This window comes from Aptenodytes patagonicus, chromosome 2 (assembly GCF_965638725.1).
Source record: "Aptenodytes patagonicus chromosome 2, bAptPat1.pri.cur, whole genome shotgun sequence".
NCBI lineage: Eukaryota > Metazoa > Chordata > Aves > Sphenisciformes > Spheniscidae > Aptenodytes > Aptenodytes patagonicus.
Window position 1 is genome coordinate 44,506,557 of NC_134950.1, and position 23,377 is coordinate 44,529,933.

A 23,377-nucleotide genomic window follows, 5' to 3' on the forward strand; every position below is an offset into this window, starting at 1 on the left:
AGGTTTGCATGGCCTCTTCTGTGGTCTGCTTTAAGGAGAACCATAATAGCTGCTTTTCGTGGTGGTTACTAGGTGAAATGCTTGAAGAAACTGTGCACGGTGCCCAGGTTCAGGTACTTGTGGTCTCTTGTGGTTCAGCCTAGAAGCCCTGGAGAACAGACTTCTGGTGACTATGTCCTCTCCTCGGTATGCAGGTTGCCTGAGATAACAGCTGAACCAGTTGCAGCCCCATCTGGGAGAGAAGAGCTTGCTTCCCATTGAGAGGAATGGAGAGGCAGGACTAGCTTACGACTCCGAAGTTTCACTTGTAGCACACGCAGCCAAGTTGAACAACAGGCTTTTGTGTGGAAGTAGCAATACGTGGAAAACTTTGTGTGGACTTCATTCTGGCATAATTGATTGGATGAAGAGTAGCGTTCCTCTGGAAAATGACAGTATTTAGCTAGTCTCTCATTTCTCTCATTCTGCTTGCTTGATCAAAAGGATGCATCCATTTTTACTCAAGTAGGTGTTGGAGTACTGAGATATAACTAGGGTTTCAAAGTTTGCTTCCCTCCGCCCCAAAGCTCTAACCTTAATGTTGGAATGCTGAAATGAACTGTATCCACAAGTAACTGTCAAACTGAAAAATTTCCATGGGCTCTTACAAGCCAGGATACACTCTGATAATGTATGCCAACATAATGAGGAGCAAATAACTGCTTTATATTGAAGGCTTTTCCAAGTCTCTCATCTTTTCCTCTCTCCCAATTTTTACAGGAAAATCATCAGCGTGTTTGTATCTTCTTTGATTATGCAAAACGTGGTAAAAACACTGCATGGTCCTATTTTCTGCCAATGTTGAATCGACAAGATCTTTTCACTGTGCATATGGTAAGTTTTAAATGAACCCATCTCTGAAGATGGTAGAGAAAAATGCTGGTTTTATTTTTCTTTAGGAGATTTATGGAGTTTGAAGCTAAACTACTGCCTGGACTGGAAAGTTTTCCTCTTGCAATCTAGATGAGTCATTCTTAATACAAGCTTTACTTGACCACATTTTAGAAAGAAAAGTTACATTGTTTATTGACATGGGTTTTTTTTCTGGGAGATTAGAGCAGGTTTTAAAGGCTCAGAAAAGCAAGGATTTTAGAATTAATTAAGCACGGTAAGACATAACTAGAAAAATAATTTTTGTCACAACTGCTAGTCAATGCTCCTCATGCTGTAAAAATATTAAAATTTAAGTTCTCATCCTGTGAAAGGGAAATATTTTTACTTTGAACCTTATCCTCTCATATGCTCAAATTACTATAATGCCGCTTGAAATCTGCTTAAAACGGTTTGTAAGCATAGTGGGGAAGAAATAACGTCTGCTGTTGTGGTGGGTTGATCCTGGCTGACAGGAAAGCTCCCACCCAGTTGCTTGCACAGTTCCCCCCAGAGGGACTGGGGAGAGAATCAGGAGGGCAGAAGTGAGAAAACTCATGGGTCAACATAAAGACAGTTTAATAAGTGAAGGGGAAAAAAGGGAGGGGGGGTGGAACCCAAAACAAATCCAACAAAAAGAAGCGATGCAAAAGCAATGACACAACACCAGCAGACTGATGCTCAGCCAGTATCTCTTTGGTCAGCTGTCCCGGCTGTGTCCCCTCCCAGACTCTTGGGCCCCCCCCTCCCCAGTCTACTCATTGGAAGTGTAGAGTGAGAAACAGAGAAGTCCTTGATGTTGTGCAAGCACTGCTCAGCAACAGCTAAAACACTGGTATGTTATCAACACTGTTTTGGTCACCAGTCTAAACCACAGCATCATATGGGCTGCTGTGAAGAAAATTAAGTCCATCCCAGCCAAGCCCAGTACAACCACGTGCATTGTACAGTATCTGCTGTGCATTGAGCCACTGGGTGCTGCTGGTGTATATGGAGTAACTTTTCTAGAATTTTTAATATTCTTCTGTTGTCTGTGGTGAGAACTGGCCATTTCATCTCAGCAGGTTTTTTCCCTGTGGGGGAAAATATGCTTGTATTACTGTAAATTCCTAATGGAGACCATAGTTTCCACAATAAAACTTGTATTATGGCTTAAAGAGGGAGTAAACTGCATGGGTATGAATTGTTCTTCACTGCATATGTTTACGCTGGCCTGGTATGGTAGAATCAAATCAGTGGCTCAGGCTACAAAACCACATACCTGGCCTGTGTTATGCTGTGGTGGCAGTACTGGTGCAAGGAATTCCAGGCAAGTCATGCTGTTTGCCCATAGATATGGCCAGTGCAACTGTGTTTGGGGCTGTGCTGCGACTTGAACAGTGAGCTGGCCTGTTTTCAATGAAAATGTCAGGCTTGATTTTTTTTTTTAATTAAAATTTTAATCTGACTGATTCAGTGCATGGCTGTGGAATCAGGTTACTTGGTGCAGCTGAAGGAGGAGGCTGTTGGAGTTTTATGGTTGTGTGGTGGGGTTGTTTTTTTTTTTTTGGGAGGGGGGGGCGGTATTGCTGCTGAAGATCCACCTTGTAAAACTGCAGTCTGGGCAAACTCAGATAATACTGACTTCTCAAGTGTGCAGGTAAAGTGTAATTTTTAGAGCCTTGCAGTGCAAACTAATTAGTCTCCCTAGAATGGTGGCTTTCAAATGTATAGTATAGAAATTTCTACGCCCAGTATTTCTCTGCTCACAGATGTTATTCAGATATTGTTTTCTTTAGGTACTGCAAAAATATACAAGTAACTTTACAAGTGTCATGGTTTAACCCCAGCTGGCAACTAAGCACCACACAGCTGCTGGCTCACTTCCCCCCGTGGTGGGAAGGGGGAGAGACTCGGAAGGGTAAAAGTGAGAAAACTCGTGGGTGGAGATAAAGACAGTTTAACAGGTAAAGCAAAAGCCGCGCACGCAAGCAAAGCAAAACAAGGAATTCATTCACTGCTTCCCATCGGCAGGCAGGTGTTCAGCCATCCCCAGAAAAGCAGGGCTCCATCACACGTAACGGTTACTTGGGAAGACAAACACCATCACTCCAAACGTCCCCCCCTTCCTCCTTCTTCCCCCAGCTTTATGTACTGAGCATGACGTCATATGGTGTGGAATATCCCTTTGGCCAGTTTGGGTCAGCTGTCCTGGCTGTGCCCCCTCCCAGCTTCTCGCTGGCAGGGCATGAGAAGCTGAAAAGTCCTTGACTAGTGTAAGCACTGCTTAGCAACAACTAAAACATTGGTGTGTTATCAACATTATTCTCATCCTAAATCCAAAACACAGCACTGTACCAGCTACCAGGAAGGAAATTAACTCTATCTCAGCCGAAACCAGGACAACAAGTCACAGACAACTTCACGTAATGTGAATCTACTTTAAAACACTAAGTTTGCGCCCTTATTGTGCCTTTTAGGACTCTCTGTGTATTTTCACATGAATGTTTTCAAAACAAAGTTTTAGGTTTGTGTTGTTTTTGTAGTTTGTTTTTTTTCCCCCTTCCTTACTATGCACACTGGAAGACTTTTGCTGCCACATCATTGTATTTGTGTAGACAGATAAAAATATTTGTTCTCTGTGTTCAGGCTCAAATTCTGCTAGGCATAAATGGGCTCTTATTCAGGGGTCAGGTAGCGGTTTTAACTCAGGAGCATGATAAGCTAGTGATCTAATATCTCATGTTTTAAAGCTGAAGGGATTTTATAGGGTTACGTGGCTGCGTTCAGAAGTGGATTTGATGCATTTCAGTGTAGAAATCGTTGTTCCAGACTCTCAGTCATAATCCCTCTAGAAGTCAGTGGTGGTGGTGCTGCACATCTGAATGCAGTATAGTGGAAAGGTGCCTGGAATAGTCTCCTCACTGCATCACAGAGCTGTAGGCAGGTAAACAAACCCCTACCTCAGTAGTTTCTTGGTTAGACTGCCTCTATATATAAGCCGGCTCAAATGTTTCTGTAAATAAACTGCAGGCTGCAATGTAGAGTTACTTCAAACATAATTTGGAAAGGCTGGCATAGAAATATACTTTTGTTATATGTATTCTTGTGCCATAGGCATCATGAAAATTCTTAGCCTGACTACATTTTTACTCCTCAACTTCATTCTTAAATTCTGTCTTCCCTTTTGGTTTTCTGCTCCTCTCTTTCTGGGCTTAAAACTTCTTCCTTCTTGAAGATGACTTGCTTCAGTTTAAGTACAGAAAACTTTAATACTTTGCAGTCGTTTGTATTGGCATATGCCGTAGTTGCTTAAAGTAAGCCCGCTCATGTATGTGTTAGACCGTTAAGTGTCTTACTGTTGATGGATTTCTGACTGTAATAGTGTCCTACAGCAGTAGCCCATTGATAGCTCCCCCCCTTCCGAGTTCTTTGTTGGTGCCTTGTGAACATCATCAGAGACAGGTATCCGATAACACTGTGAAAATATACCGGTTACTAGGAAGTAGAAGCAGAAGAAAGCTGAAGAAACAAAATTACTAGGCATGAAGGGTCCCCTACAAAGAAAACAGGTCGATTTCTGTAAGGGGTTGTCTTTTACCTAACCTTGGTTTCCAGAGCTTATATGACTTTTCACTGAATCCTGAAATTGCAGCGTTTGAAAAATCTGTTTATTGCATTCTCTTTCAGGCAGCAAGAATTATTGCCAAACTGGCTGCGTGGGGGAGGGAACTTATGGAAGGCAGTGACTTGAATTACTATTTCAACTGGATTAAAACTCAGCTCAGTTCACAGGTAAAAAGCTACTTCTGTTTAAATGTTACAGTGACTTTGGAAACTTTTTTTCAAGAATGTGAATATATAGATGAGCAATCAGGAGGGGTTTTTTCGTTTTCTTTTTTTAAAAATGAAATTTTACTTTGTTATTTTTAAAGCTAAATATCCCTTATTCAAGCACATACTTTTTAATTTAATATTGTATATTTTCTACTCCAATCCTTGAAATTTAAATTAAAAATAAAAAATAAGGCTTTTTGCCTTTTCTGTTGGTAAATGTTTATTTTCTTCTGGACACTGAGAAAACATATGATGAGGGGTTTTTGTCTCCCTGTATTGTTTTGTTTCTCAGAGCTTTATGCTAGGAAGAAGAATCACATGGCAGCAGGAAGTGAATATCAAAACTTTTTTACAGTTTACTGTAGTACAAAGTTTTTATTTTTAATCCTGTCACTTTAAAATAAATAAATCCTGACTTATTTGGACAGTATTTGTATGCCATTAGCTCAATATGAACTTCTTACTGCTGGCTTCTCCTTCAAAGATTAATTGTTCTCCTTTGTATTCATTTTTGGAGACTTCCCCTTATCAAAACCCAGTGACTTGTCATTCTGTTGTAGCAGAGGTAGATTCTGGAGAGCAGACAAACATTCAGTAGGTTTAGTAGGGGTATTTTTTTTTCATAGTTTTCCAGACTGGGCTTATTAAAAATGAGTTTTAATTTTACTCTGGAAGAAGAATCTTAAAGTTGGAATTTCCTTCAGAAAGATTCAAGAGAACAGTTTTCAAATTCTAAGATAAAGACGGATAAAAAAAAGTCTTGAGTAAATCCACACTTTAAAAAAAAAAAAAAAAAAAAAAAAGAAACAAGAAAAAAATTAAATCTTCATATACCAGGATCAGCTCCAAGCATATTCTTGAATGCATAGACATGATGGTGTGTGTGGGAAACGAATACAATATATTATCATAATATATTGAGCAGAAAAAGTATCTGATAGATTCTTACTCAAAGTGATGGGAGAATTGAAAGAAACTTGGTAACAACTGTTCCGTAAGGGTGAAGGACAGCTCTGATTTTAAACTTTTTATTTTTTTGCTAGAAACTACGTGGTACAGGGGGTTCTGTGGAAACAGGAGCAGTCTCCACAAGTGATGTGAGTATATCTTTGAATCTGTCAATTTGCTATTTTGGGCAGGTGATATCCACTCCTCAGATTAAGGTGCAGAGCTGTTCTGGTGTCAGTAATAGAAAGTACTTGGAATCAGAACTGTATGACAACAGAGTGCCAGGTGATGGCGCCAAGAAACAAAAGTATTCTTAAAACACTGGTTTAGCAGAAAATGCTGGCAGTCGAAGTATGTATTTTACAAGTTGGTTTCAGTTGTTAAAAATGTAGATGTATCTAGCATCCTCTTCGTTAAAACTTGAAAAAAAAATATGCAATTAATTTAATATTTGAGCAATACTGTCTGTTTAGTACTGAACTATCTGACTTCTAGAAGTAATGTGAGAGTAAGAAGCTTTTGGCTCTTGTAATGTGCAGAACTTAGAAAAGGCACATCAGATACTGACGCTAACATTGTCCCTCAAACCTCTGTAGCATGAAATTACAAGAGTGCTTTCAAAGTTGTAAGCTTTTCATATTTGGATAGCTTGAATTCAGGGAAAAATGGGTTGTCCTTTTCACATCAGTATTTATTTATACTGAATTTCATGCAGCTTTAATGGCTGTTGAGCTTGGAGATGCACTGCAGCAGTATAGCAAACACAAGTGATCATCATAACTGGATTTTCTATTCTGTTGTGGCACAACAAGGCAGTTTATCATAGCTTTTGAATGTGGAGTAGGATTCAGTTTGGTCTTTTCCTTTTGTAACCTGAAAGTGTTCACAGTTTTTCAGAAGACTTAAATATGAACCTGGAATTTGTTTCTCTTCTAAATGTAGTCATTGCTTTAAAGCGTTAGCTTCCTGTAGAGAAAAGCCTCTTAAATTACCACCTGATCAGGGTTTAAAATAGAAAAGATGAAAGACTGTTATGCATGACTGTGGATAGGGAGTAAAATTATGGCCTGAGCGTAGAAGTTGAAGTATTTCAGTATTTCATGTGCAGTTCTGTGTGCCATACTGTTAGATTTTGTTAGGCTGACAGCCCTCTGTCGTAGAGCCTTAAAACAGTAAGTAGTTCTACAGCACACACCACCACTTGTTATGGAGCTGTGAGCTCCTCTAACTTGCTTAGAAATCTGTATTCATTGTATTGTAGCACTGCATTGATGTACCATACTACTGCAGGGTCCCAAGGCAGCAGAACTGATAGTGCAAATATGTTGTAGGATAATTAAGTTGGATAAGTATTGCCTTGACTCCGTTAGTGTTCTGATTTCAGATCTAGCTTGTGCAGGATTTTCAAGCAGGTCCTGACTAATTTATTTCAGAGTGAATTAGAGATGCAGTTGTAACATTTTACACAGGAAATGAGGGCTGGGATCTCTTAACGAAATTTCAATTATAATAGTGTTGGAAGAAAATGCTTTTATGATAGACTCTTTAAACAGAAAACTCCAAGTTCAGTAGTACACAGGTTGGTGATGTAGATAAATTAATACATTGTTTGGGGCAGGAGGGCTGTATGTGTGTTTATAGCTGTTTTATTTGCATGGTGTGTGAGAGTGAATACCTACCCAGGGAAATGAATGTTCTGTGTGATGATTTGGGCCTAGATGTTCAGACTCAGTTTTTTACATAAAAGTCTTAATCTCTGGTGGGAGAGACAGAATGAATTCATCTTTATTTTAAATTCTGTTTATTGTCTCTTCTCTTCATATGGGATTGCCTAACTCCTTTACTCCATTAAATGTTTGAAAGGTTTGACCTTGTATTATGTGAGTGATCTACCATAAGACTTTCAAGACACTTAGTAAAGAAAAAGGCTTATAGGAAAAAAACACCAGCATTTTATCAGCAGCATATGTGAGTATTAGTGAAAATAATGCCAGAAGTTGAGCAAGAAGAGAAAAAAATGCCACTTCTGTTGTACCTTGGGATCTTTCTGTTGCTGTAGTGGGAGGGACAATGGGTTGACCAAAACCCATTTTTGAACTGCAGACCATCTTATCTGTTACTGCACAGAAAATACATGCTTTTAAAGATGAAAAGCTGTTTAATGATTCTGTCTTTGACTGTTCATATAGGAGTCTGAATGAAAATAGAATTCAGTGTGCATCTCTCACCGATTTCCTAATGGGAAAGTTTTAGTCTTATTCTTTTCTTAGCACAGTATACTGTGCTAAGCTTTTAATGAAAGGAAGAGAAAATTAAAATGCAAAGCTAAACTTTGAGGATGATTTTGCATACTCGTTTTTCTAATGGTATTTTTTTGTATAAATATACATCTCATTATGATAAGCGTGGTGCTTACTGTGTGGCACATGTGTAGGAAAATATACAATTGTAATGACACCACTGCTGTTTTGAGTTGGAGAATGAGAGTGGAAAGAACCTGGGCTCAAGAACCCTTTTTCTACAATGACCTCTAGCAAACTTCTTCAAGCTTGGTAACTAGTTTGCTCATTCATTTCCCAAAGTTTGCTCAATGGAATAATAATTGACTCTGTGGATGAAAGGGCTCTGGCAGTATAATCAAACAGAAGACAGCCTTCATTCATAGGTGCTGAAGGAAGGCATGTTCAAATGGGCTATAAAAATCTGTTGTGGTAGTGTAAAATGGTATCACTTGCATAACGCTTCTTTCCTATTCAAAACTCTACTCCGTTTATATTTTGCTTCCCACCTTTTCTTGTGAGATTTTTTTTTTTTTAAATAGGAGGATGTAAAGCATTATAAGGGTGAGCCTGTTTAACTCAGAAGTGTCACTGAAGAAATGTGTGTTGAAGTATGCCAGTAAAGCCTAGTTTGGAAAACTGAACTTCAGCACTTACTACCTAACTCTTCTTGTAAGAAGTGATATGTTCTTCTTTTCACCCAGAGTTCCCAGTATGTACAATGTGTTGCTGGATGTCTGCAGCTGATGCTCAGGGTCAATGAGTATCGCTTTGCGTGGGTAGAAGCAGATGGAGTAAATTGGTGAGCATTTATTTCAATTTATATGGATATACTTGCACTTACAATAGCGTGTTCCCCAGTGACCTCTTTATTCGAATAGAACTCTCTTGCAAAAGACAGCTGCTCTGTTTGAGTACAAAACCTATTTGTTTTCAAACATTAATACAGTCAAATAGACAAATGAAACTTGCAGATATAGGTACCAATGTTGAGGCTTTAATGCTACTTTACTCTTCATGAAGAACTGCTTAAATATCTGAAGGGGAATACAGCCATTTGTCTTCAGCTGAAGATGCTGTGTTTTTCTGTTTAATAGAACAAGGACTAACGGAATGAGTTTCTGCTAATCTTCCTTGTCTTTCAGTTTGGAGTTGTTCAGTCTGAAAATATTAGTGAAAGGAGAAAGATGTTCTAGAGCTAAGCTCAATTTTTTTTGCCACATACAGCTTCAAGTAGGTCATTCTTTTATCCAGATTCTCTTCATAAATAGCTCTGCATGAGGCTAGGATGTTGTCACTCATCTTATGTGAAAAAATGCTTGTCTATAAATAATTTTTCTGTCATGCGTGCCTCTATTGGGGATGGTGGCTATACGATTTGCACTTTAAGAAAAAAATACCCCTGTACTCTGAAATGGAGAAAAGTCAAAGTTGCCAGTGAAGTGAAAGTTCAAAAGATGTTCACGTGTGTCAAGATGACACTATTGAAACAAACTTTTTCACCAAGGAAGCTTTTTAATAAACTATTAAAGCATTACAATAAGCCCGCGTTTCAACAAGCTTGAATTTGTCTTAATTTTGATAGTAATGATCTTGAAAGTAAATAATTTTTTCTTTTTAAATTGGGTAAGCTTTTTTTGGAATGGATCTGTAAATGGCTTATTAAATCTTCAAAACTTCAGCTGAACAAAGCTTCTGCATGATTTCTTCTTGGAGATCTTGTGATATTATTTCTTCTATAGCAGTGCTTTGTATCTCTGTGATGTATTATATCTATAAGCTGTTTTCTGAGAACTCACTTGTTAAATAATGACTACTTCAGCTCATTTCAGACACTCCTGTGGAGAGATACAATTAAGGAAACAAGTTCAATTTGTGTAGACTTTGTTCTGTCTGTTTACTCCTTCTCTTTTTTAACTCTGAAGGAGTAGCTATGTGTTTCTCTGTTTCTCCTAGAATGACAAATAATGCTCTAAACATGCCAGTAGAAAAAAGGTCTCAGTGAACCTCAAGATGGATACAGTACCACACCAGTTCACATGGGAAAATGCAGCTTTATGGCTGTAAGGCTAAGGAGGAAATAACTATCTTTAAAAGATGGCTTTCTGAACAAGCTGCTTGTACAATGATAAATACTGGTGCAGGATACTGTGAAGCCTGGGTTGTATACTCATCCTCCGCAGCTTTTTCCAATAAGTTCCTGTTAACCACTTCTTTTAATGTTTCAGGGTGGAGCAATGCAATCTATGCAATCATTATTTAAAAATTAAATGTATACTATGTTAATTTTTCAGTATCATGGGGGTCTTGAGCAACAAATGCGGCTTCCAGCTCCAGTATCAGATGATTTTCTGTGTGTGGCTGCTGGCATTTAGCCCTCAAATGTGTGAATATCTCCGTCGGTATAATATTGTTCCAGTGCTGTCAGATATTCTTCAGGAATCTGTCAAAGAGAAAGTAACTAGAATCATCCTTGCAGCATTTCGGGTAAGCGTCTGTCAATCGCACTGCGCTTCTCTCTCAAATGAGTAGGTGTCAAATGTTGCTGATGCACAGCTGTTTCTGCTAGACTGTATCAGTAAACTGAATTGAAAGCTTAATTCTCCCTTTTTTTTTTGTGAACTGAGTTTTGCTACAGGTAATAGACATGCTATTACAAGTAATAGATGTCTGCTATTCAATGTCTTCTTCAGATAAGGTTGACTAAAAAAAATATGTTAACACAGGCACTAGTGACTTCCCTTCTTTAGTTCAAGATTCTTTTTTCTACTGGTACTAGTGTAAAACACTGTAGTTACTAATACCTGATAAAGTTTGCTTTATGAAGCTTTAATTTAAAAAAAATTATTTTAAACATGCATATGTTTGTCCAGCTGACTGACTTGGAAATTATTTTTATCTGCTAGTCCAAAAATCTTTTCCTGGTGGCTCTGTCAATACGAATGAGAATATACATGTAAGAGTGATTAGTTGACTTACTTGTCCATGTTACCTGAAAATCATTGGTCCTATTTAAGATAATCTGGAATAACTGAGCACCGAGGCTTGATGTTTTCATTGTGAGAGTACCAGTTTGTGTTCATGCATGCTAATTGTGCATGTGCACATAGCTTTATATGCATGCTTGTCAAGCGTCTTGTATGTAATACAGGAATGCTATAACAACTTGTAATCCTGCTTTAAAACAGGACTTGTATCCTGAGTAGGAGATGTAGATCTTGGAAACTCTTTTGCTGGGTGTTGGTTGTGTTCCAGTAGTAGGTGTTGCAAGCAAATTAGGATAGGGAGAGGGGAATTGTTACTTACTGACTTGCGGATCAGCAATAATGAGCTGTGTGAAGGTGCTTACTCTGTGACTTAATCTCTCTAGCCAAAAACATCTGCCACTTTGAAAAATTTCTGGATAAGGTAGGTCCTAAGAATATGCTATTTGTCCTGTTGAAGGAGGTCAGTGGTGTGAGGTATTCAGTAGGGGCTATTCTTACTGTGTAGACCTCTGTAGATGTTCTAGTGTTCTTTAGGATCTTAATGTTAGGATTAAGCAGGGTTGTATAGCAAGACAGCTTGGGAGAAAAAAAAAAAGGAAAAAGTTGAGGGGCTCAGCAGTTTATATTCAACTTCTTCCAATTCTGAGGTCATAAAAAGTAGGAGAAATAATTGCTAGTTCTTAGATTTACTGTGTTTTGCAAGAGGAGACAAAAATGAAGCCAAGTTCTTCTAATAAATACAGGCTGAGAAAGAATAAGATGGTTCTGTTACAGGCTTTGGGGAAATTAGCTTAGCTGTTTTCTTTCTCCAACTTTAAGACATGAACATGAGGTTATAAACTGGCAGCCAGGAAATAGTAGATTAGAAATTAAACATCAGAGCTGTGAGTTCTGAAGCAAAATTAAAATAGGTAGCAGGGGCAAAACGGCCCTTTTCCTGTGTGAGAGGCCACAGTATCAGTTTACGGGTGGGGGGGGGAAAATAGGTGACTTGCATAAAGGACTAGGCTTGATGATTCCCCAAATCATCCCTATGGCCTGTGCATTATTGAAGGTATGCCATGAGTCTTGACAACTTGCATATGTCTTCTCTACTACTCAAGTTTCTCCGAATTTGACCTGTTTCACCTGTTTGGGAAGTTAATTGCCTGATGTAATTGTAGTGTCATTTTCTTCTATAAAGCAACAGGTATTGGATACTTCTGTCTACTTTGAATCAATTACTTTTTCTCTTTACCTATTAAAGTGTTTTTTCCTCATTTTTCATACTTTTATTGTCTTTTATGTCTGTTTCCTACCTGTAACTCATTTTGTACCTTAAGATTTTTTTTATCACTGAGTAGTTTACTGATCCATTCTATTTAGTCATGTGTTCCTGTTTGTACTGTCCTAACATATCCTTTCTATTTCACTATAAAAAGCTTGAATATCTCACTATGGTATGAGATAGGTAATAATATTTGGAGTAGCTTCCACATCTGCCTATAATTCTCTTAACTAGGAGTTCTTTGGAAAGTTTATCTACCTGCTCCTTGAACTTGTTGAATTTTGTCTTTTAAGATTCATTATTTGTTCTCTTTCTTTCATTAGCACTTTTAACTCTAATTTAGCATTACTTAATGTAAATTACCTTTTATTTCTCAGTTCTCTTACTGAAATAGAAATGGGTTTTTTTTGCACATTAAAGCTAATTGTATGTGGCCATTAAAAGCAGTAATATGACTTATTTTCAGTATGCAAGTTTTAACACTTATTTGCAGTGTTCTGCCTTACTAACTAATATGATGTCTGATATATTAGAAACCTTAAGTGTAATGATTCTGTGGCATGAATGAGTGGTGCAGTCAAATTCCTTCTATATGGTCTCATTGCTTATTTCTGGCAGATGTTAAGGCTTATTTATATGAACACGTTCTGTTTCTTAAGGACTTTGTCTTTTATATGGAATTCATGTTTTCAGCTTTATCAAAAAGTGCAGGTGGCTAGCTCTGATTGAGCAACATAATTTGAAACTGATTAAATTGAGTAGAAATGTAACGAATAAATGACATTGGAACTCGACTATTACATTCTGTGCTTGTAATTCCAGTCTTACCAACAAGCTTCTGTTTGAATAAAAATGTCTAGTTGGAATATTCCCAAATTCGAAAGAAGCTGATCTAATCCAGATGGTAACTCTTGAGTTGGAAAGATGACTTCAGTTTTGGTTTTTTTTAAGGATTTCCTGCTTTATGCTCTTGCTGCACAGAAAGCTAAAACGATAAACCCAGATAAAAGTAGTTGTTTATGGCAGAGAGACTGGGATTTGGGATATAAGCCTGCCCTTTGAATAGTCTTTGTAGCCAGCCCGATTTGATGTGGAAAATGATCAAAGCAGGTGAATTAATACTTTTTAGTATTGAAGTTAGTATACCATCTAGGATGAAAAAGGTCTAAGTGACCTAAACTTGAATGCAGTGGTGGTTGTGCTTTTCAGCACATATGGTTGCATTACTTCTACCTTGCAAGACAGCCTTTTTTTTATTTTAAGTTCCTCTTCATCTGCTGTAGTGACAGGTATGAATACTCCTCCTGTATAGTAAGGTCAGTCCTAGGCAATTTATGCTACTAAATGTGGGTGTAAAGCAGCCGCTGTGTGGTAGACTCATACTTTGCTTCTTTGGAGAGATTATTTTGGGAAGTGGTCAATTCTGTCACTTACTGAATTAAAAAGCACCAATAAGAGTTTCTTAAAAGTACCACTTTGAAAAAAAGTAGTCTGTTACTAAAACAAACAAAATAAATAAATTTTTACTTCCCTAGAATTTGTTAGAGAAATCTACTGAGAGAGAAACTCGCCAAGAATATGCTCTTGCCATGATTCAGTGTAAAGTTTTAAAGCAGCTAGAGAATTTGGATCAGCAGAAATATGATGATGAAGACATAAGTGAAGATATCAAATTTCTACTGGACAAGCTTGGTGAGAGCGTGCAGGACCTTAGGTATGCTTTGCAATGTGAACTTTAAAAAAACCCGACCAATTATATGAACGCTGGTAAAACTTTCTTCACTTTTGGGTATGTCATCCTTGTAACTGATAAACTGTTGAAGGGCTTCAGAGGGATCTTACAGGAGTTCCAGTCTAAGCTGAAGACTACCTGATTAGAATATGTTTTGCTGTCCAGATTAACTCAAGCTTTTCCTGGTGTTTACCTAGTTCTTGCTCTTGTGCATAAATTGAACTGCATGTTGTAGTTCATGTCAAAGGTTTAACTGGATGAAAGGCAAGGACTGGGATCCTTGATGGGGGAAGTTAAAACCTAGAAAACAGGCAAAACAGCCAATTAAATTCCCAAATGCTGTAGTTGTGTGGCTTGAATTTTTCCTCTATATTTTTTTTTTCCCCTTCAGGAATTCTGTTTCGGGGTGGATGGAGGGGTATGTTTGAAAACAACTTTTTTTTTCCTTGCTTTTCATGCCTTTCCTTATTTTTAAAGTGTTGAACTCTGAGACAGGGAGCAGTTCTCATGCTCTGCAGAGAGCTGACTTCCAAGTGTGTCATAGCAAGTTGTGCTCCAGCTTTGTCTTGCTAGGGACAGGCTTGGGCACGCAGTTCAAACTCTGTTCCTAGAAGCTTAGCCAATATTTCATTTAGATCTTTTGTGTTGCAGCTCCTTCGATGAGTACAGTTCTGAGCTCAAGTCAGGAAGACTGGAGTGGAGTCCTGTACACAAGTCTGAGAAGTTTTGGCGGGAGAACGCTGTAAGACTGAATGAGAAGAATTATGAACTACTCAAGTAAGTTTTCAAGTTTTGAATCACATAATTCTTTAATATTTTCTGTGTTTAACTGAACCTGTATCCAATATAGGTTTTACATTTCAACACGAAGTAATGTCTGGAATGAAAGCAAGTCAGAACATATTGCTATTTTTAGAATGTATGGTTCTTACTCATGTATGGTTCATTTTGTTCAAAAGCAGAATTGTTTATTTGCTTTTACTGGTCAAAATGTATTGATCATGATGATAGAGGGAATACCTCTGGCTTAACTTGTGTGCAAATTTGTGCCGTTGACTCTTTTCATGCTTTCACTTGAAAAACAGCTATACTAACTGATGTAATTAAAAATGTTTTTACCATTCCTTAGTCTTAGTTTTGTGTTGTGTGTTATTGTTGATCTGAGTAATGAACTCCTGTCTTGAATACTTGGGGGCTGAAAGTAGTAGTACTGTTCCATGGAAAATCTGACTTGTTGCATTACGTTGCAGTCTGTCTGTTTTGTCTCGGGACTGTGTTTGGTGTATGTAGATTGTTAATGAAGCGAAGCTGAAGCTCACCTTTCCTTTTGGAGTCAAGGACTTATTTGCTGGCTTCTGAAAGTGTGTACTCAAAAGATGTTTAGGTCTTAAATAGCTTGTAGGAGCTCTTAGTTGTTTAACTGCGTTGTCATTAACTGATAATGCATGGTGTTCTTCCTGTTCAGTATTTGCTAATAAGTGCCAGACCTAACGGAAATCAGGAGGTCGAGTGGACCATGTGAGATGTTAGAAGGCATGGCAAGAGCAAGCTGATCTTGAGCTTTACGTGCATTTCAGTCTGCCCTGAAACCTCACAAAAACAAGTCTGATAAATTCCTCCCTGAGGACATATTGCTAAATATGTAGGATTATAGACTTCAAAAATTTTAGATGCTGCCAACTGCAACATGAAGTTGATGTTGAGGCTTAGCAAAACATTGCAATTGCTACAGGAAATACTGTATTCATCTCTCCTGGTTCTGGGACTGTTAGGTAAATTTATTGTGCTTGTGCTGCCACAAAGACAGTGGTCTACAACAGTTCCTTTAAACTCCCCCCCCCCCCCCCCCCCCCCCCCAAAAAAAAACCCCAAAATGAACAAACAAAAACCCAGAAAAAACCAAGCTCCCCCCTGCAATGTGGTGGGGAGATTCTTGCATCTCAGAACTTCTCTTTTGCGTTGTAAGGCATTTGACAGACAATCCTTTCTTTGCTTCAAGCCACATCATTTTATTTTCCCTTATCTGCCAGATTACTTGTTTTCCAACTGTAATATACGTAAGCTTACTGTTAAACTTACTTTTTTTCCTGCCTTCCACTATTATTGACTTCTTAAGTAAGTGATGCTGGACTTGTATTTTGTTCAACAATATTGTATGGATCTTCACCCTTCCTCGAGGGTAGGAAGGCTCTGCAGAGGGACCTGGACAGGCTGGGTCGATGTGCTGAGGCCAATTGTATGAGGTTCAACAAGGCCAAGTGCCGGGTCCTGCACTTCGTCCACAACAACCCCATGCAGCGCTACAGGCTTGGGGAAGAGTGGCTGGAAAGCTGCCTGTCGGAAAAGGACCTGGGGGTGCCGGTTGACAACCAGCTGAACATGAGCCGGCAGTGTGCCCAGGCGGCCAAGAAGGCCAATGGCATCCTGGCCTGTATCAGAAATCGTGTGGCCAGCAGGAGTAGGGAAGTGATCGTGCCCCTGTACTCGGCCCTGGTGAGGCCGCACCTCAAATACTGTGTTCAGTTTTGGGCCCCTCACTACAAGAAGGACGTCAAGGTGCTGGAGCGTGTCCAGAGAAGGGCAACGAGGCTGGTGAGGGGTCTGGAGAACAAGTCTTATGAGGAGCGGCTGAGGGAACTGGGACTGTTTAGCCTGGAGAAAAGGAGGCTGAGGGGAGACCTCATCGCTCTCTACAACTCCCTGAAAGGAGGTTGTAGGGAGGTGGGTGTCGGTCTCTTCTCCCAAGTAACAAGCGATAGCATGAGAGGAAATGGCCTCAAGTTGTGCCAGGGGAGGTTTAGATTGGACATGAGGAAAAATTTCTTTACTGAAAGAGTGGTTAAACATTGGACCAGGCTGCCCAGGGAAGTGGTTGAGTCAGCATCCCTGGAAGTATTTAGAAGACGTGTAGACGAGGCGCTTAGGGACATGGTTTAGTGGGCATGGTGGTGTTGGGTTGACGGTTGGACTTGGTGATCTTAGAGGTCTTTTCCAACCTTAATGATTCTATGATTCTATTCTATGATAATACCTGAACTGAGATCTATCCTGATCTGAGATTCTGTGATTCAGTGTCTTCTGATTAGCATTATGGTTCAAGTTTCTGCTCCTACTTCTGTCTGAATTAGGAGTTCTTTTAAAATAAAAAGTGCTTCATCTGTCACTTTCTGGCCTCTAGGGAGGCAGTGGCTGTGGTAATTTAATTTTACCAGGATGTTCTTTTTTTAATTCCAATTGAATTTTTAACCTACCTAACTATTTCAACTTATTAGTAACTTTCTGTGACTAGAACACGTTTGTCATCTCACTAAGTGTAGATGAATCTAATTTTCCAGTGATGTGTATGTTTAACCTTTTAAACTTATTATTAGTGCCTAACCTTCATATGTGTCATTTTTTTTTTTCCTCCCTCCTCATTACTGGCTAGAGAACAGTGTTACTGGTAGCTGTTTTCCACTAAAACTGATTAGACTACTTAACTAAAAAATCCAGACCATATGAAGAGTTGAGAAACTGTTTTCTGATTCTTACAGCTCTGTATTTCTGCTCATGCTAACAAAATAACTAATATATGAAATTGGAGTCAATTACAAGGTATAGCTTTCATTATCTCAGTCTGAGTTAGGACAGAACTGCTTTTTAGACCACAACAGTTGACTGAACGACTGATGTTTCTGAGGTAAAGGTGATGGTCTTGAACCAAGAGAAGTTCCCAGTTGCACAGACCAAAGACCTTGGTGTGCTGCTTTGTTCTCAACTGCTAGAATGCCTTTTAATTTTTAAATGACTCTGTATAACAGCGTTCTGCATAAAATTCTGCCCTTTTCATCCTTCTAGCCTGCATTGAGCAAGGCTACTGTTGTAAGGTGAGGGGAGGAACAGAGTTGGGGAAAGGCTGATGGACAGCAGGCTTGTCATATCCCCCTTGCTGTGTTACGAGCAATGTGGCCTTATCGCTTTCTGAATCCATAGTGCAGGATCCTGAGTGCAGTAACTGGGAACAGCATGCAAGCATGACTGGGGTCTATTGTATAATAGAAGCAGCAGCACCTGTTGGCCTTGAGTAGGCTTTGTGTTTGTGTCCCACCCCTGTCCCAGTCTATAAATATCTATACATTTGGTTAGTACAGCTTATCTTGAACTCAAAACTGTTGGTCTTGAAGCCAATGTATAAAAAAAGGAGATATTTTGTAAACCTTGGTTATAGGGTATTTGTAGATGTGACTCACTAAACTCTAGTGAATACTTTTAATAATTCTGTTAATGAGGGCAGGATCTCCATTGTTTTAAGTGCAACTGCACGTTTAGAAAAAGTTCTGTTCTAGCGTTGCTGTTTGGATGACTTGTAAAGCATTTTTATGGTTACAGGCTTTGTTATTTTAAGTTATGAGTGATTTAAAGAAAAAAAAAAAAAAGAAAACCCAAAACAAAAACCCCAAACCAAAACCTGGGACTTGATTGTTTCAAATCCTTTCCTAGAATCCTGACAAAACTTCTGGAGGTTTCTGATGACCCGCAAGTGCTGGCTGTAGCTGCTCATGATGTGGGAGAATATGTACGACACTATCCCCGTGGGAAACGGTAAGAAAAATGCCAATATGTTGTTACTCAAGAGACTAGCTAGAGTATATACCTTGCCTGTGGCTTTTTTGCTTATTTATATTAAAATATGCTACATAGGGATTGAGGGTTATGCTTAAGCTTAATTCACTGGGAAGGTGAGAAAACGCAAACTAGATCAGATGAGAAAATACAAACTAGATCTTTGACTTAATATATTTCAGTGTCTCTTAACAGTGAAGGGAACCTATGTCTAAAGAAGTCTTGAATAAGTTATTTAGACTAAAGCAGAAGACATGCACTGGAAGGAATTAGAAGAGCTACCAAGAATTTAATCAACTTATCATTTTTACCTTCTATTATGATTATTGGACTTACAGTAGGGATGGACTATTTCAACAATGAATAAGTATTTTGTGACTTAAGACTACTGAGACAAGATTTTTCTCACAAATAATTGCTATTGTAATTTCAGTGATGTTAGCACAGATTCAGTTATCACTCTTCTATTTTAGCATGTTTTCTTTTAGCTACATAAATACACATTTAGGTGAAAGTGTTTGTTTATTGTAAACCTGAATTTCTGTCAAAATATACGGACAGACATTGCTGTATTTTCTTGCTTTGTTTTGTTTTAAAAACCTGTGAGCAAAGATGTTTGCTGAATAATTGCATCTCTAAGGTAAAGAGACCACTGAAGCAGAAAGGGGCCTTTGGTTTTTGCAAGAATCATGCTCATCAGTCACCCAAAGGGACATGTGACTTAATTTTTGTAGCAAAGAAGTGGACTGTTTCTGGTTTCTGCATAGGGTTTAATGGGGAAGACGAGAACGGTCTTCTAGGCTTGTTGGGAATTTCATGAACGCTTCTTGTTCGTGATTCTACTACTGTCAAGATAACAGTCTGCACAACAAACTGAAACTTCATGCGATATATACGCTACAAAGATTTGTTCACTCTAGAAAGAGTCGCAGCCATTGTAGTCTTGTAAGCAACTTGAACTGAAAATTTTTTTAGATTATTGGAACAAATTAACTGTTTTCTAGGTCCTCTAAGAAAGGTAAGAGGTGTTCAGTGCGTACCACTTGTACTGAGCAGTGCTGTGTATTTGCTAATTAGCTCCTGTGTCTTCCAAAAGAGATTTATGACAACTGGTATTTGGAGGGGAGGCAAGATATCCTCCAATAAGGTGGAAACTCATACTGCTGCCTGCAAGTGGCAAAGCTGAAGGACTAATACTGGTTGCTCCTGCTTTGAGCTGCCCTTTGTCTGAAACCATTTTATTAGGCATTTGCTATAATCTTTAAACAGCTTGCACACATCTACTCAAATGTGGCATAATGCTTGGGCCAGTATGGCCATACAGTTGCTGGACCAAAGCTATGAAGCCGGATGAGTAGATAAACAGGACCTGTATCTCTCTAGCTGGGAAAATGTACTGCTGGTGGGACCACAGTTCCGCTCAGCTCCCAGGCTCTTAAACCTATTCAGAAGTGCGTCAACCTTCAAAAGGAGTGGTCATCAGCAAATAAGAAATATCCTAGATACTATTGTAACCCACATTCTTATATCAAATTCTAATACTTTAGCTGCTTTCTGCTTGTGGACTTGGCTTATGTGGCTTTCTGTTCTGATGGACAAACTAAAATGCCTCAATCTTTCTTTTAAAGAATTTCCTTTGGAATCCAGTGTATTCTCACTAAGTATAACTTCAGCAGTTTTAGGACTAAAAGCTTAAAATATCTAAGGACTGTGTGTCAGTTCCCATGTAATAATCCATTTCTTACCATGATGTTTTTTGATACGTAGTCGTTTACTGCTCCCACGCCTGGTTGGCATTTCACACTCTCATTGCATGACTCACTTTGAGAATGGATGCTATTCATTGGTTTAGAAGAATAAGAGAATTCAAATGTCTTAAATACTTTTGTTTCCTTTAAGTGTTTATCCTCAACTCTTTACTGGATCGTCCTTCAGCCTTCGAAGGTTGTAGAGGTGAATTAGAACCTAAAACTTCTTGAGTTTACCTGCCGCACACAGTGGAGACCTAGAGTTACAGGCTAACCTTTCCCTTTGACAAAAGAAAATGTTTGTTTAACTAAATACTACATTTTTGCTTGGCTGTTCTCTAATGTTGTCAGCTTAAATAATTTTAACTTGCCTTTAAAATTGCATATTGTGGACCAAGTTCTCAAGGCAGTAGCACCGTGGGCTTCTAATGAGGCTTACCAACATGCGTTTTCTGACAGCGTAAAAGCAGAAATAAAGTACGGCATTGGTGTTTCCTGTCACTGAAAATAAACGCAGGCTAAACATCAGCCTCCAGTACAACTTCCATGTGGCCCATGTAAGATCAGCACTTTCAATCACCTGAATGCTGTGAACATGGGTTTTATGTTTTGCATGTACAAGAGATTGACACCTAAAGCCATGCCCTTCTTTAGCTCATGATTCAAAACCAGCTTAATTGCATTCCCTTTTTCACCTTGGTCTGCTTTTAGATATGTAGTGTGGATTTTATATTAATATATCTTCTGCTGTAAGGGTCTAAGCTGTTCTCATTTGTCTTCATCTGTTTCCTCTTTCTCCCTTTAAATGGGTCTTGTTAAAATCTGGCTCTTCAGCATCCAGGAACTTGTTTGAATTACCGCTGTTTTGGCTTAGTGCACTGTTGTTGTGGGGAACAGTGCCTGCAGAAGATGCACATGTACCATAACAGGTCCCCTGGGCTCTATTACTGCTGTAAAGTAAGCAGAAGTTGAGGAGAGGGAAAACAGAACTAAAAGTAGTGTTTTGAGCAGGTTTGGAACTTGAAGGAACAGGTTTCATTGTGAACCTTCCTCACAATTGCTTACCTTTCGGTCTAAAAGATATAGCTGGGAAGTGATTTGTACCAGTAGGCAGTGTTATGCAAGAACAGTAATGCTGTTCTTTGAATTTATGGCTGAGAACATGAAGAGTCAGTGATGTACTGTCATCTGAAATACTCTATTTCCATTTGTGATTATAGGATTTTAACTTCTCACTTTGTTTCTTGAGTCGTCCTAGCATGAGGAAGCTTTTGAGTTTAATGCCTTTTTTTTAACCTCCTTTCAATTCCTGAAAATTCAGTATTTAAGTCAGTCCTGTAACGAGGAGAAAAATTCTTGTTTGTGTTTCATAGTCTTGTCTTTGTTTGCAGTGGTTTTATATTTAACTCATGATTAAAAATGTGAGGTGGCCTAAGGCAGGCATAAAGATTTTTTTGAATCTGTTACATTACTAATAACTTCTTGAGTTCTTGGTGAGGATTTTCCAGCTTAAAAGAATTGCACTTTTCTGAATGCATTCCTGTTGTATGAAACATCCTTATATGTTTTAATACTGTTGAGAAACAATATTCCCTGTGGTCTCCAGGATGGTTTTGACTGAGTTATAAAATGAAATGGGAAACACTTTTTTTTTTTCATCTCCACGCTATGTCTTTATACTGTTCGGTAGTTTACAAAAACATGTTGTGTTGTGCAGCAGTAATGCATTAATTTGGCCATGAAAAGAACGGTAATAAAAGCAGACAGCTAATGAAAGCTTAGAAAGGCAGGATAGCGTCAGGTTAAGAGTAATGCAAATGGTAGCCTCTTCACAGGATATTATGTTTAACTACTTAGTGACCTGTGAGAGGACTGATGTAAGAAAACATATGCAAGTCAGTGAGTAATCAGTTTATATATTCCTTGCAAATTCTCTCCAAACTTTCTTTATGACAGACAAAAATGCTGCATGTAGAGAATCATCTGGATGGTGATACTTTCTCAGGTTTTAAGTGTGTTGCCTTCCAGGTTTTTTTAAGAAATGGTATATCATGACATGTAATACAAGGTTTCATCAGTATTTTGTGTGGGATTTGATATAGCTATTAAAAAGGTAACTATGGTGAAGTTGGTAGTGAAAGATGCAGCTCGAACGTAGCGTTTCTGGAAATGGTAACTTAGCAGCCAGTTCTGCATCTTGTGCAAGAATAGCTATGGCTCTAGTACAGTTTAAATGGCAAAAAACACTATGAGGAGTACCAAGTGGCTGGTTTAATAGGTGGTGGTGTGATTACAAGCACTTTTTCTGGATTAGGTAGTGCTGGACTGGATTGGGGCTTTATTCTTGCAAAAAATGGAGTGACCTGGTTATCATCAATTTATGGAGGGGAGGGCACTACCTCCTCCTAAATAATAATCAGTAGTGTTGTACCCTGCCAACCCTCTCAAGCCAATATTGAGTTCTTTAGCAAGCTGGGTAAAGTAAATAACCCTCTCTGAAAAGGGCTCCTTCCTTGATTGTTGTTTATTTCAAAATTTATGGAAGTAGGTAGTGGGTAGCAAACAGAGGAGTCTAGTGCAAACACTTTCTGATGTTTGTTTTTTTTAAGAATTCACAACAAGAAAAAAAAATTCAGTAAGTAGTATGAGAGATCCACATTTGTAACATGTCAAATAAGATGTATATGTTAGGAAATAAATACTTAAACTTAACCTCTTAATGCCTTGATCATGAAGTGGTTGGATAGGATAGCTACCCGGAAGCTGAAGTAATGTAAAAAAACCTGCTCCCCTCCTCTCTTTCAGAGTGATTGAACAACTTGGTGGTAAACAGCTGGTAATGAACCACATGCATCATGAAGACCAACAAGTTCGTTACAATGCACTACTGGCTGTGCAGAAGCTGATGGTTCACAACTGGTATGTGAAGATTATTTAACTTACTACTAACAGTAAAAAATATTGGGCTGTGGAGAGAGGATTCAAGACAGTAGATTTCTTCAAGGGGGGAATAACATTTTAATGTGGTTAAGACTGCAGTTCTTAAATGATAGAGCAATATGATGCTGATGTGTAAGATCTTAGCTAGT

The 23,377-nt window shown here is 38.6% G+C and overlaps 1 protein-coding gene across 1 annotated transcript in view; it reads left to right on the forward strand.

The window, feature by feature from the left end:
* The window catches only part of ATP6V1H (ATPase H+ transporting V1 subunit H), a 53,365-nt gene that overhangs the window by 15,120 nt on the left and 14,868 nt on the right, over positions 1-23,377 (forward strand). Inside the window, exons 5-13 of the mRNA XM_076329713.1 lie at positions 760-873; positions 4,579-4,683; positions 5,769-5,822; positions 8,657-8,754; positions 10,247-10,439; positions 13,742-13,920; positions 14,590-14,715; positions 18,418-18,519; positions 23,094-23,207. Of these exons, the coding sequence (XP_076185828.1) occupies positions 760-873; positions 4,579-4,683; positions 5,769-5,822; positions 8,657-8,754; positions 10,247-10,439; positions 13,742-13,920; positions 14,590-14,715; positions 18,418-18,519; positions 23,094-23,207 (1,085 nt within the window). The remainder of the gene's footprint in view (positions 1-759; positions 874-4,578; positions 4,684-5,768; positions 5,823-8,656; positions 8,755-10,246; positions 10,440-13,741; positions 13,921-14,589; positions 14,716-18,417; positions 18,520-23,093; positions 23,208-23,377) is intronic.